Source organism: Mollisia scopiformis (assembly GCF_001500285.1).
Source record: "Mollisia scopiformis unplaced genomic scaffold LY89scaffold_15, whole genome shotgun sequence".
NCBI lineage: Eukaryota > Fungi > Ascomycota > Leotiomycetes > Helotiales > Mollisiaceae > Mollisia > Mollisia scopiformis.
This window is the reverse complement of record NW_017263595.1, coordinates 775,693-789,837: the sequence shown is the minus strand read 5'-3', so window position 1 is coordinate 789,837 and position 14,145 is coordinate 775,693. Positions and strand designations below refer to the sequence as shown.

General features: G+C 46.5%; 5 protein-coding genes across 5 annotated transcripts; 4 read left to right on the top strand and 1 right to left on the bottom strand.

The window, feature by feature from the left end:
* The first annotated feature begins 3,891 nt into the window (after window positions 1-3,891).
* LY89DRAFT_111870 (uncharacterized protein) lies at window positions 3,892-4,521 on the top strand. Its single transcript, XM_018205080.1, has one exon. The coding sequence runs from the start codon at window positions 4,057-4,059 to the stop codon at window positions 4,465-4,467; it is 411 nt and encodes a 136-aa protein (XP_018069757.1). The 5' UTR covers window positions 3,892-4,056; the 3' UTR covers window positions 4,468-4,521.
* A 1,854-nt stretch (window positions 4,522-6,375) lies between these two features.
* LY89DRAFT_735515 (uncharacterized protein) lies at window positions 6,376-6,756 on the top strand (the record flags this gene model as incomplete). Its single annotated transcript, XM_018220024.1, has 1 exon — window positions 6,376-6,756. One exon carries the CDS (start codon window positions 6,376-6,378, stop codon window positions 6,754-6,756), a length of 381 nt encoding a protein of 126 aa, XP_018069756.1.
* Window positions 6,757-6,810: 54 nt separating this feature from the next.
* Window positions 6,811-7,772, top strand: LY89DRAFT_735514 (uncharacterized protein; the record flags this gene model as incomplete). The annotated part of the gene is made up of 3 exons (XM_018220023.1): window positions 6,811-6,901; window positions 6,952-7,206; window positions 7,336-7,772. 3 exons carry the CDS (start codon window positions 6,811-6,813, stop codon window positions 7,770-7,772), a joined length of 783 nt encoding a protein of 260 aa, XP_018069755.1.
* A 1,888-nt stretch (window positions 7,773-9,660) lies between these two features.
* LY89DRAFT_670876 (uncharacterized protein) lies at window positions 9,661-10,759 on the bottom strand (the record flags this gene model as incomplete). The annotated part of the gene is made up of 2 exons (XM_018213191.1): window positions 9,661-10,369; window positions 10,422-10,759. The coding sequence occupies 2 exons, from the start codon at window positions 10,757-10,759 to the stop codon at window positions 9,661-9,663; spliced, it is 1,047 nt and encodes a 348-aa protein (XP_018069754.1).
* Window positions 10,760-13,244: 2,485 nt separating this feature from the next.
* Window positions 13,245-14,097, top strand: LY89DRAFT_686160 (DUF1754-domain-containing protein). The gene is made up of 3 exons (XM_018215222.1): window positions 13,245-13,553; window positions 13,612-13,709; window positions 13,762-14,097. The coding sequence occupies exons 1-3, from the start codon at window positions 13,284-13,286 to the stop codon at window positions 13,781-13,783; spliced, it is 390 nt and encodes a 129-aa protein (XP_018069753.1). The 5' UTR covers window positions 13,245-13,283; the 3' UTR covers window positions 13,784-14,097.
* Window positions 14,098-14,145: the final 48 nt, after the last annotated feature.

Here is a 14,145-nt window from a genome sequence, read left to right as displayed (position 1 = left end):
AGGATAATCTGGGGTAACAGGGATGGTGGTGTGGATGCGAATGTTCAGACATGGGAAATGCCAAGGCAAATTCATTGCAAGCGGGCAGACCGGGCGATTTTCTCTCTCCGCAATCGGCCTCAATTGGCAGAGAATACGAAATCCTTCTCTTCGTGCTACGCACCTGCGCCGTTAAAATACCAACTTACTATGTACTGTGCTCGTGGTTGAAAGCAGATCCGGGGTATCTTGGGGGCCGAAAATGCAGGAACTTGCCTAAGATATTATAGACGACGGTCCTTCATTTGGAATAGTGACGACTAGACCTTACAAACAGTTGTTGTAAGGCTGACGAAAGTGATAAATAAGATTTCAAAGCCGTCTGATCTGCGTTCGGGGAAGTGGCCCGCTGCGCGAGATTACTTCTGTATAGCCTCCATTCATCCTCGGTATCCAATCATCGACAAGACCTCGAACTCGGACATGGGTTAAGTACACACACATACTTCTTGTCGGGTTATTGTGTTGGTTCGCGGTCCGGTCACCTGAGCGCCCTCGTCGAAGCCCCTGAATTTCTTCTCGGCTAATTAGCCCTAGCCTCAAGTCGGGCGATTGCGAGTCTTTCTCGAGTTTTTGAACGACGCTTATCATATACACAAGTCAGATGGTTCTTGAACGCTGCTGAATTTTTAGGGGGTATCTACCGGCCTGTGAGTACCCTAGAATGCAAGAAGTCTACCTCGACATGCTTGCACCAGCCACTTGAGTGCCTTCTCTCACCTCTGATCGATCTTCGCTTCCAGGTGCTCCAGCACAGACTTCAAACGGTCGAACTTATCTTCGATACTAATCTTCGTAGTTGTGTCAAGGCAACATTGTGGAGAGATTTCTGTCTCTTTGCAGAAGCGATTGATCGAGTACTTCTTCTCAAGTACAAGCCCTTGAAGATTGGTAGATACCATATTCGAAGCGTTTGTCTTTTTGAGTGGCTGTGTGCTATGTTCGACATTCCTTGATGCTGATGCTGAATCCAGTTTATCAACGCTAGAAGTGGATCTGGTGATTTAGTCAGTGAACTCGTCAACCAGGCTAGCAAAGAGAAAGACAACCTTGTATCTGATCCGAAAGTAGCACAGGTTGATCCTGTATCAGATGACATTTCGCTAGATATCAACAAGCCGATAGTAAGAGCAATGTTGAGGAACAATTTTGAGAAGCACTTGCACGTGATCAGATTCACAAAGACAGAATGAATTGAATGAGGAAGAGCTAGCTTTAGGAACGGTAAACTTAGCATCAACTTATATCATATTCTCTTTCCCAAATCCATGGTTCGGAGTCCTAAATGTCCGACGTTCTATTGTAAATATCCCATCCGAACTCCGGCACTGTCCCAAAAGAGAAACCGTTAAGTCAGCCTCACTCGAGGTAGTAGGCTATCAGAAGCTAGGTAACTAAGGAAGCGCGGAAACAACCATTCCAGCCTCAATAACTGGTTAGGCTCGTATATTACAAACGCAGCCATTGGCAAAGAAGTACGAGGAACGAGTAACCCAGCAAGCCTTGCATTCGAGAGGAGGTGAAGGGGATGACTAAGCAACAGATTCTCATCGTCTTACCCAACTAACCGCAGTTGATATCCAATGGCGAAGGTTTCATTATTCCTTGTGTGTATTAGTCATCCTCCCACCGATTTGCGTACGAGTACGTGTGAAGCAGTTTCAAATCCCGAATTACGACATAATACCCCAGAAAGTGCCGTATGCCCTGAGCCGCACAAAGCTGAGTCATCCTCGACGTCCAGCTTAGATATCAGCTCCTCGAGATCTCCACGGCACAGAAACTAACCGGGCTTTGCGTTCCCAAAACACAACATGAGCAACGTCACAACCACCAGCCTGCAGTGCTTGCATCGAAAACGCAGAATGGTCCCTTGGCCATAATATAAAAAACGGCACAGCAAGATCAACGTGTAAGTAGGACAAGCGCTTTCGGCCCGAGACACAGCGAAGTGAACTGCCGGAGACAGCAGATTTGGACGTTTGCGTGTCATTATACATTACTTGTCATTACTTGTGTCTCTGCACGACTACATTAGTTGGTTCCCTTCTGCATTAATGACCGAGCTGGCCAATCTTCTCCATCTACCAGACCCCATGGACAGGTCCACGTGACTGTCTACGAGGCAATCTTTCAGTCCCTCTTGTCACCCAGAATTTTGGGGAGGATTACGCATAGATGTGCGTAACTGCCCTTGTTGCAAGCCTGAGGGGCGTTTCAAGTACACCGAGTACGACTTGGCGCTGTCGATTCCACCGACATCGCATCAAAGCGGAGGCGAAATTTACGGCCGTATGTGACCCCTTGTTCTCTGTGACAGTTAGAATATTTTTTAACAAGATGTCGAAATGCTCACTGGACAGCGTTCCTTTCCCACTTTGACAATCGTATCTTCCAGACCCACCTCATTTGTTCTCGTACTTGGCAGTGAAATCCGCAAGAAGGTTCCTCTTCCGTGTGATATTGTCTGACATGCTTTCGTGTGTAGTTCTGTATCGATATAGAGGACTCGAGGTTTCATTTGAAGACTGGTATTGTCCCACTGAGTAGTTATGAGTATGGGAAGCATGTTCCCTGATGCAAGAGAGACATGATTGTTTGGAGTTGCTGGACCATTGGTGGTTGCAAGCTCTTGGGGTTGGAGGGAAGTGCTGCGTTCTGTGAAATGTTCAGTGGGATTCGCAGGAGGGCATCAGGCAAGAAACTCACCTGCTTGAAGAGCTATAGGTAGCGCCGGTCGAGGACTGTGCGGTAGTCATAGTGGGTGCTTGGAGAGTTGGTGTGGAAGATTGATGTGAGTGACAGGGGTATTGAAGATCAGTGGCCAATGCACAATCTGATTATTGAAAACTCTTGACAGATATATGCTCGACAATAATCAAACAGGCAGCGGGGAATGCCTTCATTTATGTAGGCCATGACCCTGACCCCTGCAAATAAATCTGAGGGAAGAAAGTCCCAAACTTCGAGGTGGATGAATTCCATTTCGGTGTTTTTGGGGGCACGACAGTTGGTGGCACGAAGACTTGTGAGGGCGGAGGGCGAGCCAGCAGCAGTTGCAAGCGCGATGCCCCAGTTACGAAACCCTTGCTTACTACTGCCAACACTGCCACGTGTGAGGGGAAATCGGCGCAATAGAGTATTTGCGCGGTGACTTAATAATCCCGCTGGCCAGACTCTGGTTCAGAAGGGTGGGAGAGAGGGCGATGAGGACCCGTACCCGATAAGAAGGGCGGGGAATATCTGCATGCAAAGCGATAAGCATCATCTTTGTTTCATCAGACCAACGGTTCAGGACTGCCGAACAAACCATCTGAACGTGCTTGAAACTGCAAGCAATTCTCAGGCGAAGATAGGCTGACAGTGGGAAGGGATAAGCCTAGTAAACTCCTCAATAGGGCAACTCGAACAGCCAATTTGATGAGATGATGTGTTGTCAAAGGTGCATTCGGTTTATTGAACCCTGAAACATCGCCCCGCAAGCCACCGACGCTGTAGATCCAGATCTCTCCACAGTCCACATATCAGACAGTTCCACAACACTATTGTTTCGAAACGTCTGAAGCGACCCTTGATAGAGCCTACACCGCCAGAAGGACTGAACTACTGGGGGGACAATGAATGGAGGGCGAACCTGAGCGAGGGTTGGGTTGGAAATGCTCAAGCAAAATCGTACGTTTTGCGTCATGAGTGGGTTAGGTCACAAACTTGTGATCACTGCCCCTGCAGATTCAATGCAGCAGTTGGCTTGAGAGAGACATGTTTTCTGCTGTGACATGGTAGGCAAACGGGAAGAGGGCGGAGCTTTCACAGCATCTTTCGTAGACGTTTCAGATTCTGTCAGCGTACTGTTCGTGCAGGATGTCGCTAATGCAACTGATATTGGAAATGTATGAGAGTTTGCCTAATAATCTTGGCAACTCTCAAATCCGTCGAATGCCCTTTTTTCTCGGCCATTGCCAATCTCCGAAACCGTGTGGTATATCAACATCGACCAGTTGGGTATTGTATTGATCTATGCCTGGACGATCCATACGGTCAGAAGCGAGGGTGGCATGTTTCCGGGCTCATAGCATTTCTCGAGTCTGGCTCGGCAGTATTGCTGAAAACGGCCCCGGATGCCGTCGCAGATCACAGATCAATTCCTACATTACTTTTCGGTGTAACGCAGGACTTGCTAAAACCTTGAAACATGTAGGAATTGAGTCTGCCTTGAAGCGCACAAGAACGTCTGAACGGAAGTGTCGGAAGAACACGTTGCTCTCTCGTGCTCGTTTACCGTTGACATTATGCTCTGCCTGCCTCAATGTGGTGCTGTTGCATCGTTGTGGCTGCCTTCATCGTACCGAGGGGAAAGAATTCAGTGCTCATGGCCTTGCAGCTGCAGGAAGTCACTGTGTGTTCGGCGACCACAGACACGAGATCTAGATTTGACGGTCGAAAATTCAGGCTTCGACCCCTGGCGTTCATGTCGGCTTCCTAGGCTCGTCGATGCAGCCACTTCTTCGCATTCTCTATCCGAACAAATAAAAGCCAGTCAACTGTGAATACGATCCCGTGAGGCAGGTCTGGCAGGGCGGAATCCGGCTCGATTCCTTGTCAACGGCTGTTTGCACAGACCCAGAGCAGCCGATTGTTCGTACAATATCCCAGCAGCCTTACGGCTTCGTGCAGGGCATGCACGATGCCTGCAGTCGCTAAGGGTCCCATGAACCACCAACAGAGCTGAAGAAGTCGCTGCAGACTTAGTTTGAAACAGATTGTCTCTTGTGTATCGCTTATGCATGGAACCAAACTCCATATCTCGGTAAGGAATGTGACTATCGATTCTCGGACGATGGAACTTCGAAGTGCTGAGCCGAAGACCCCGATGGTCGTCTTTTGCTGCACCCTTGAGACCAGACGCAGGAAATCTCGCTGCCATCCGTAGCTACGAAAGTGTCTAGGATCACTTGGACACTTCGTGCATTAGTAACGCTGCAATCAGGGAAAAAGGAGTCGCGGATACAGCGTACCGATAATTTCTTTGGTGTATTATGGAGAAGTGCGTCGATGTTGTTGAAGTGATGTCGAGGAAATAAAGTTAAGGTTGACAGCTCCACTTAATTAGCTAGTCCCATACCTATTCCCCACAATACCTCCTCTCTATCAGCACGCAGACGCTCTAAAGACTATCACTGGGCTAGGTTTTCCGGCCAAAAACGACGCGTTTTCAGTCCAACGACTTCTTGTGCTCCATGGGATTCGCATTTTCTTGACATCCACTTCCTCGTCCTCGATGAGATTGTTGATTATCGTACCTCCTTGTTCTCATGTTGAGCGTTGTCTCCTGTCCCACGATCATGTCCACCACCCCATCTCCCGCATCTGGTTGATTGACGTGTGTTCTGCAAGGGAGATGTGACATATTCGCATGCTTTAACAGCTTCCTAGGTATTGAGTCATCATCAGCGATTGACATATGAGGGTGAGTTGAGCTCATTATCCTTGAATCCATAATCGGAGGACTCACAAGGGTTGAGACTGTTGAAATAAACTGAATCAATGCTTGATGAATTGTGATGACTTTTCCAGCTTTCTCTTCATCCACATCAAACAGACACTTACCCAATACATACCTAATTCGTCTAAGAATGTCAGCATTGTATCGCTTCCATGATCGCTCGTGTCAAATGTCTCAGTGTGTTTGGCATTATCTTGCAGACGTGTAAAGAGCAGCTCGGTGGATTTCGCATTCAGCCCAAGCAAATTTTGCTTGAATATTGTCCCATACATTGAACCTACCACCATACTGGCTCAAGAAGCTACCTCTTGTCAAGCTCTCGCTGTAGTCATGGCTTATGGTTTGTGAAAGACTATGTGCTGATCAGTGAACGTGACTTTCCTATCAAACTACCGTCTTCCATTGCCAAGCTCGTTCTCCACACCTCTTGATACCTATATATAAGAGAGCGGTAGTCCTTAAGTGTGGTTGGTGATTGAGCTTCTCATTATAGAAGAATGAGTATATTTCTCAAACACAAAGAATCGTGGTTGAATGATTTCAAGCAACGAATGGAGTACAACCCAAACTTGAAGGAAGTCGCTCTAAGCCTTGCAAAAGCCTAGTGGAAGGCCGCTTTTCTAAGCTTCTAAGTTACTTGAATAACGCTAAAACAGGCTAGGGGGCCACGTATTTGCGCAGGCTGGGTCCTTCAAGGTCCGTTCTTGCTGGCGAAGAGCTTTGGCTTTTACATCATCAAACATCAACTCCACAATACAAGTTCCCCATCTTACGATCAACCAGAAAATCACCTCGTCTCTTTCTTCGAACAATAACTTGATACCTCGACCGCAATGGATACAGCAATTATGAACGAAGTGGTTTCCCCTCAACACCACCCTTCTACCTCGATCACCTCTCGAAGCGCGAACTCCACGTCCGCGGAGCACGATATCCGACTGAACAAGAGACCACGAGACGTCATAGCTCCAGTCAAGACCAGCCGCAAAAAGCTTCGAATGCCCAAGTTTCCATGGGAGAAGCTCCCATTTGAGCTTCGTGAGAAGATTTTCGAATTCGTTAGTGGGATTTCGAGAGCAGAACACAAGCAGCTGCTTAACAAGGACGCGCCAGCAACATACTTCAAGAGAGAACGCGGTTCACATATGCCAGCTCTTATCGTTGCACTTCGACCTCTGGCTACTTCATATCATCACGTCTTGCAATGGTTCTAGGAACGCAACAACTCCTTCTCCAAGGTCACATTAGACAAATTTAAATATGGCAACATGAATCGCTTGGAGATGACCCTGGTTACATCACTGAAAGTGGGAGCTCCGAAGAAGACAGATGAGCGGATCACACGCCCATTCACATTCGGTATGTTCAAAGCCCAGACTCGTGTTATTTATTATGCTAACTTGATGCAGCCCAAAAGTTTGCCAATTACTTCTCCGAGGCAGACAATATTCGACATGTTACCTTGAACCATATCACAGACTTCCGGGAACCATCAGATGTGGTACATTTTACCACCGAACTTCCCTTTTGGCTCAAGGGTTTCAAGTCGCTGAGGACTCTGACTGTAGATATTCCAGTGGTCCGCCAAATCTTCGATGCAGATTTACAAGACAAGCTTCTAAATGCTTTGATTAGTAGGATCAATAAGAAGGTTGGAGTAACAGGTCAATTAAAATCCGATTCAGAGTATATTAGGATATGATTTTTGCCGGATTGGTATCCACCTTCCGACGAGAATGATATATATCACTGGGATATTTATTCCGATGAGAGAAACCCTAAGTCGGTGACAGCTGACATACAAACATGGACCTGGAAAGCCCCTGCTGGCAGAACCATGGACTGGTCGCAGGATCTGGGCTGGGAATGGACTTTCACAAGACTCCTAGGCATTGATGACGACGAAGGCGAGCACGATGGAATACTAGTGGAACGAGAGCTAGATGCAGAGAAACGGTACCGCGGTTTCGATATCCCGTACTCATCAGACGATGAAGTGCGATTAGGCGAGTCGTACATAGTGAAGTCGGAAGAAGAAGAAGAAGAAGAAGAAGAAGAAGAGGAGGAGGAGGAGGAGGAGGAGGAGGAGGAAAAAGAGGGAAAAGAGGAGAGTGAGGTCGAAGAAGGCACACGTGAGAACAGCAGTGCGGCAGGCGAGGAGGACAAAGATGCTGGTGTGCAACAGGCAATTGAAGTGGCTGCAGAGGGAGGGAACGGAACTCAGGAATAAGACGTGTCCTACGGGCATCTTCGAATGTACAAGGTTATTGAGTAATTTTCAACTCATTGTATTGAATAAGATTTTGCAGCTGCATAACTTCATGGAGAATAGAGATGCCATGAAAACCTATTATCTATGCCAACAATGCAGCATGAGACCCTCTCAAAAGTTCGAAGCGTTTGAGACATGTCAGTGTCACTTCACGAGCAAGAAATTGACTCGCACGCATTTCATCTTTTGTGTTTTTTTTTCGTCATCTCGACCATAGCATGACTTCACTGCTGCAGTAGACACGTCCATCATGGCAACGATCGACGGCTTCTTTTGACCACAGGAATTTTAAGAAGGTCATGTCTAGATTGAAATGATTTTGACGCTGCTAGCGGGGTTCTCACAACATTCGATGCACAATGCATAGCGCAAGAGAGCAGCAACTCGACAATAATCTGCCTTTTACGGGTCCATTTGAACTTCCTCAGAGGCGAATTTCACTATCTTTAGAACCTAGATTGAAGTTAGACCTTCTGACAGCTCAAGGAGCCCTTTCTCATTCCATTCAACGTTGCAGGGTTGGTCGTCTCACAAAGTTCCGACAGATTTCGGAGACCAATTCTATTCGTACGACACAAAACCAGGTTCAATACCAGCAAGCCATGTTTAAAGGTACTCGATACATACCTCGCCGTCACAAATTCTGTCGCAGGAGCGTTCTCAGTTGGCTTGGGGCTTGTGGGGAAGCCTTGAGGCTTTGACCTCGCCGCTGCATGCGACTAGGCTCAGCGTCCCCGTCGTTGGCCCAGCGAATGTTCTTATTAGCTAACACATGCCTTTTTTAAGTCATGAAAGAGCCCAAAAAACAAGGGATACAAGAAGTAAGGGCGAGGAACTCAGCGGATGTACCTTCTACCCAAGTCCGGTTGAGTAAGTAACCCTCAATGCAAAAAGGATTCGCTCATCATTCTCCTGGCAGGCTTTCTCCTACAAGTTTGCTTGATTAACTATCAAATAATTTCTGAAGCACCATGTGAAATGAAAGTCTGCGTCCGGAAGGAAAGGGGTAGCGAGGGGTAAATATATCTTAGCTCGAACATAATTCCAAATTCTCAGAACGAAGAGAGAGAGCTTGCTTCTACCATCTTGAGAGATTCTCAACAAAATTACCCATTGGCTACGCATTTTCAATGAGAGGTTATCAAAATAAATGAGAGTGGGAGTTGCGCAAGACGTCTAAAAGCCTTCTCGCTTCGTTTTATCAAAGCGAAGTGGGGTCCAATCCGAGGGGACAAAAAAGTTTTAGCCTGGCATAAAATCCTCAGAAGGGTGCCGAAAAAAATGCAAAAATGATTGCCCTCGGACGGAATCGAACCGGCAACCTCGTCATTGACTTATTACGGTACTAGTGACGCGCTCTACCATTCTGAATCATTTGTTAGCAACTACAATTCCAATTCTGTGCGTTGTGGAGTACTCACGAGCTACGAGGGCTGTAATTGGATGTTGGCGAAAATGCTTATTAGAACTAATATATCCGTAATTTGTGGAGAGAAAGAATCGACTAATGCCGGAGGAGCTAAAAAAAGATTAGACTTAAAGCACCACGTGATACGAATATGAAGTCTAGCGAGAGCAGCGAGCTACAGTAGACGAGTCCTTCACTGGTTTGGAGATTGTGGAGTTTAGAGTTTGATTTATACTCAATAAGGCACTAGGAATTTGCCTCAGTTTAAACCCAATCTACGGCCTTATTTCACAGATTAATTAAGACAAACTATTTCCAAACTAACGTGTATGGTATTCGCTAGCCAAGTAAACTCCGATGAACTCATGCTAAATACTAAAGGCTCCCATCAAAGTTCAGTAAGCACCTCAACTCCGAAATCAAGCAACTAGCCAAGCCTCACAAAATCTCCATGTCAACGACCTTCACGCTGACCTGCTTGCCCGAATATTCACATCCAATCGAGCAATTACCCAGCTGATCAATACCACCTCCCTTGACATCAGTCAAGGTACTACCAACCTTCCAAGCCGTATCCTCCAAAACTAACCTAACTTGCATACCTGCAGCTTCTTCTGGATCAGTCAAGTGAACATCCGATGCATTGCTCCCTCTGATACTCGTAGCCATCATCAACGGGAATGTATGATTGATCCTAATCACGAAATCTGAAAGGACATCTCCACCAGCTGCCGGCAAGGCCTTCAAGAACTGGAATGTAGGAGCTGCGCAGGGAGTCCAGTTGTTGACGGACTTGTCTGTTCCACCGCAAGCCCAATTGGAATCGCAATGAGTTTCCCATTGCGCGGGATTCCGGCCGAGGGTCGGGAGTCCGAGGAGTGCGACGTTGAGGTTGTAGATGTAGAATGTCCAGGCTTCGTTGCAAGGGATGTCGCCACTGAGAGGGCCATCGCTGCGGGATTCTGCCCAGACGATTGGTAGAGGTGACGGTGTGAAGGTCGACGTGGTGCTGTCGAGGGTCATCGGGGCATTGTACAACACACACTGAGTTCCGGAGTCTGTGTCTGCGCCAAAACACTCGATACCTGCGTTTGTGGAAGCGGTGATATTTGCGCGCGTGACGCCGATTGATGTTGTCTTGTCATGTCTGGAATTATGAGTAAGTGAAGAAGCCGGCATCGGAGCGCAGGTGAATTTACGATCTCACGGCATCCAACTCGACAACCTCGAGTGTATAGTTGCCGACATCATTGTACACCGCAATGCGGAAACGTAGCATCGGATCAGTTTCGCACTTGATCCATTGCGTGGGAATGATAGGGGTAGGGTAGTGAGTCCAAGTTGTAGAGCACGGAGTGATGTCTTTGCCAGGTCGAGTCAGAGAGAAGTCAACGGTGCTGTTGAATTTGACAACTCCACCCTCCCTCATCTCGTGGGTCGATAATTCGATGACTTGCCATTGTCCGTTGGCGCCGAGGATAGACGTAACAAGCAAAATCAAGGCTGAAAGCCAAGCGGTCTTCATTGCGGAACGCATTGAGAATAAGGAGAAGCTTGTGAATCGTCTTGAATACTGAACGGAGGTGTTGTCGAAAAGTTTTGTGATCTCTGAAAGGAAGTGCGAAGTACTAGCGCTTCTAAAACGAGCGATTCTTTACGTCTCAAAAAGTGCTCCGATTATAATCCGTGAATTGAGTCACTAGTGTGTTGTCTGACAACTTCGAAGTTGATTTAGGCGCTTTTTGAGCCAGCTAAATTATAATCCTCTAGCCAGATATTAGGACGCTTACCTGTATGTAAAAGAACTTGTTATTGACAGACATGACATTCGTCTCAACTTCGGAGCCAGAATGATACGTCCCCACTTATCGCTCAGTCCGAGTCCAACACCAGACAAGGGAAATTGATTCATTTATACATCTAAACATATCGCAAATCCCCGAAAGGATTACTTCGTTGGTGAGCCCAATCTAAATATTCCCGAATCCGGGATTCAGCCTGAATGAAGCAAGTATAACAACGGCAGCGGCCGCCCGCAATCGAAAAGATGCAGGTCCGCATACAGGGAATTAGAGCTAAATAAATGAAATGTGTGACATCCATGCGAGGAGATAAGCTGGATTTTGATATTATAGGCATAACCAGATATTTTTCAATGTTGGGATGGCTTGACCCCTGACAGCACCAAATTCTTTTACACGCGGATATAGAGAATTGGCTACTAACACGACCAGGAGATGTCAGTCAAAACAGTTATGATGATCATTGATACAAGGCATGCTTGCTTCTAACTTTTGGAAACAGACATCGCACTTTCACGTGATCATCTGACCTTATTCATTCTCACGCGGTAGATATATCACAGGTTGCTCTGTATCCTGCTGACATTGATGCCTGTGCGATGGCATGTTCTGTTCATGAGCAACGAAGCCCATGGCAAAGACAAATCGATGATAGCCAAGTGAGGTAAAACGCTGTGCTTGAAACATTTAGAGGTCTAGCCCGCGCTGTCGCAACATTGAAGCGTCTGACGACTTTAACATAGCTTTAAAATCCTCGAGATACACACATGCGAATCTGATTTACTCATAAATTTACAGTAGCCTGCTGATCACAGAAAAGCAAAGAAGCAAAGTCATCTAAACATACAGGCTCAGATGTAATTGCGGCTCTTCGAGACATGCGAAGAACATCTAGATGACAAGCCACATCCGTACAAAGTGTAGCTTGAATATCACCACATGAATCTAGACTCAGATGAGATGAAATCGAATGTGATACATCGACTAGCGTGGCACGTACAGAATGCTAGTGGACCTCCGCAAAGCTATAATTAGACAAGGCTATGAAGAATAAGCATATAGAGTTCAATAAGCATTTTTGCTCTCGTCAAAGAGGCACACAACGCATGTAAGTTAATTAACACTTTCCTGAACTAATATCAAAATAGTTCAGCAATCTGAAAAAAAATGATTTTCAAAGGAGAATTGAATAGTGTTAAAAGTATCCCAAGATGGCAACATCAGTGATAGCAAGAGCTCGACGCCATATTCGAAGGCAGCGGCCGACATCTTCTCCTTTCGGCGGTGCAGAGCAACAATCGTATACGGAAAACCTATTAGGTTAGGTTTAGTATCGACCACCCCACATCTCGAAGAGGTGTGGTTGAGAGTTTTGCTACTTTTTCCTTTGATCATTCTCTCTGAGCGAGGCGCACACATAAAGCTCGCACTTGCTTACATTTTGGCTCGAGTTTGCGCTGAGAATCCAATCATCTTTGTCCTTGTTAGATTACTGTTGGTGTGAAGAGATCGAGCTTTATAACAAGACCCCCACGGTTGCTGACTGCTTGTCAACGAGCATCAGTGACAATCAAACAGAATGACCGCTTCCTTGTCAGTGCTCTAACGAATCATTCTGAGTGGTATTGAATAAAGCACCCTCAAAGATCAGACGAAGAACAGTCCTGAAAGAAAGATCTCCCTGTTCCTTCACTGGCAACTGGATGTCATATCCAAATCTTGCTTCCACCATAGAACACTCAGATGCAGTTTTCGGCTTCGATCAAGATGGGTTCAGAATAATGGTCTGATATCTGATTCTTGCCGCTCATTCACATATCTGCCTTGAGATAGAGACATGGGAGTGACAAGGACAGGTAAAGAGAAGATGAACAATCAAAGGATAATGATGCTTAAGGACTCAAACAATCAAATTCGATACATATCCGTGTTTAGGTGGGCAAAACGCCACCTCAGTGTCCATGTGATGACAGCGTCTTGAAAACCCAAAGCAGCAATACAGGTCAAGAGTCAATAGCACTAGAACATAATCAAAGTAGGAACAATAGTCTTCAACCGCAGACATGGGAATCTTCAACTCAAACATCACAGTCCAGCTACTGTACAACTAATGTCACAAATCATTCAATGTCCCAACGATCGACATCCAAAACCATCCCGCACGGACCATACACACCGCCTCCAGCCCTCCAAAATTCTGCCAATCCTCGTCGCATCTATCTCCTCTGCACTCCCTTCATCCTCAACCAACACCCCAAAATGCCCTCCGACGACTACACCCCCGTCGTCCGCGGTGCTCTAAAATTAAAAGGCTCGACCCCATCCGGCATCACTAAAAAGAAGAAAAAGAAAACCCCCAAACCCGCTCCCGAAAGCGAAGCCTCGACCAGCAAGCAATCCGCCTTCCAGAAAGCGCTTGAGGAGGAAGATGCCTCTACCAAAGAAGATGATCTGCGGGAATTAGAAGAGCGCGGACATGATGGGAAGACGGCTAGTGAGCGAGCAAGAGAGGAGATGCGGAGGAAGAGGGTATGTTTTATTCCTTTGAGGAGAGGCAGGGAGTGGTTGGCTAACGGGAGATGTGTAGTTACATGAGAGGTTGCAGAAGGAGGGTGTTAAGACGCATAAGGAGAGGGTGGAGGAGTTGAATAAGTATTTGAGCAATTTGAGTGAGCATCATGATATGTATGTTCTTCTTATTCTGGGCTTTGGGGGTGGGTGCTAATGTGTTCTATAGGCCGAGAATCGGTCCTGGATAACGAGGTTGGGGATGGGTATGGAGGAATAGGAGGGCAGATACTGGGGCTTGGTGGCTCGTGGTTATGCTGGATGCTAGAACGTGCAAGTCGGAATATGTGGGATATGGTCAAGGAGATTCTATGGTTGTATACAAAATGCAGAAGGTCGATTAAGGGAATGATGAGACGTTGAATTCAAATTTCTCGACGAATCACTTGATTACCATCTTTCCAAGCACTTATCTGCCTGTCACAACTGAAGCATACGTTCGAAATCGACTTAGACTTCACTTGAGCAGCAGAGAAAGCATTAAATGCATATAGCATGAACGTTTCGCAACTATTCAGTAGCACCTATGTGCGTGTATCTATGAATATCATTA

What these genes read in the sequence shown, in the direction of transcription:
- LY89DRAFT_111870 (XM_018205080.1), top strand. Translation starts at nt 4,057, where the DNA reads ATGCCTGGACGATCCATACGGTCAGAAGCGAGGGTGGCATGTTTCCGG.
- LY89DRAFT_686160 (XM_018215222.1), top strand. Translation starts at nt 13,284, where the DNA reads ATGCCCTCCGACGACTACACCCCCGTCGTCCGCGGTGCTCTAAAATTA. An exon ending in AGGAGATGCGGAGGAAGAGG is followed by an intron (nt 13,554 to 13,611) that starts GTATGTTTTATT and finishes GGAGATGTGTAG; the next exon opens with TTACATGAGAGGTTGCAGAA. An exon ending in TTGAGTGAGCATCATGATAT is followed by an intron (nt 13,710 to 13,761) that starts GTATGTTCTTCT and finishes TGTGTTCTATAG; the next exon opens with GCCGAGAATCGGTCCTGGAT.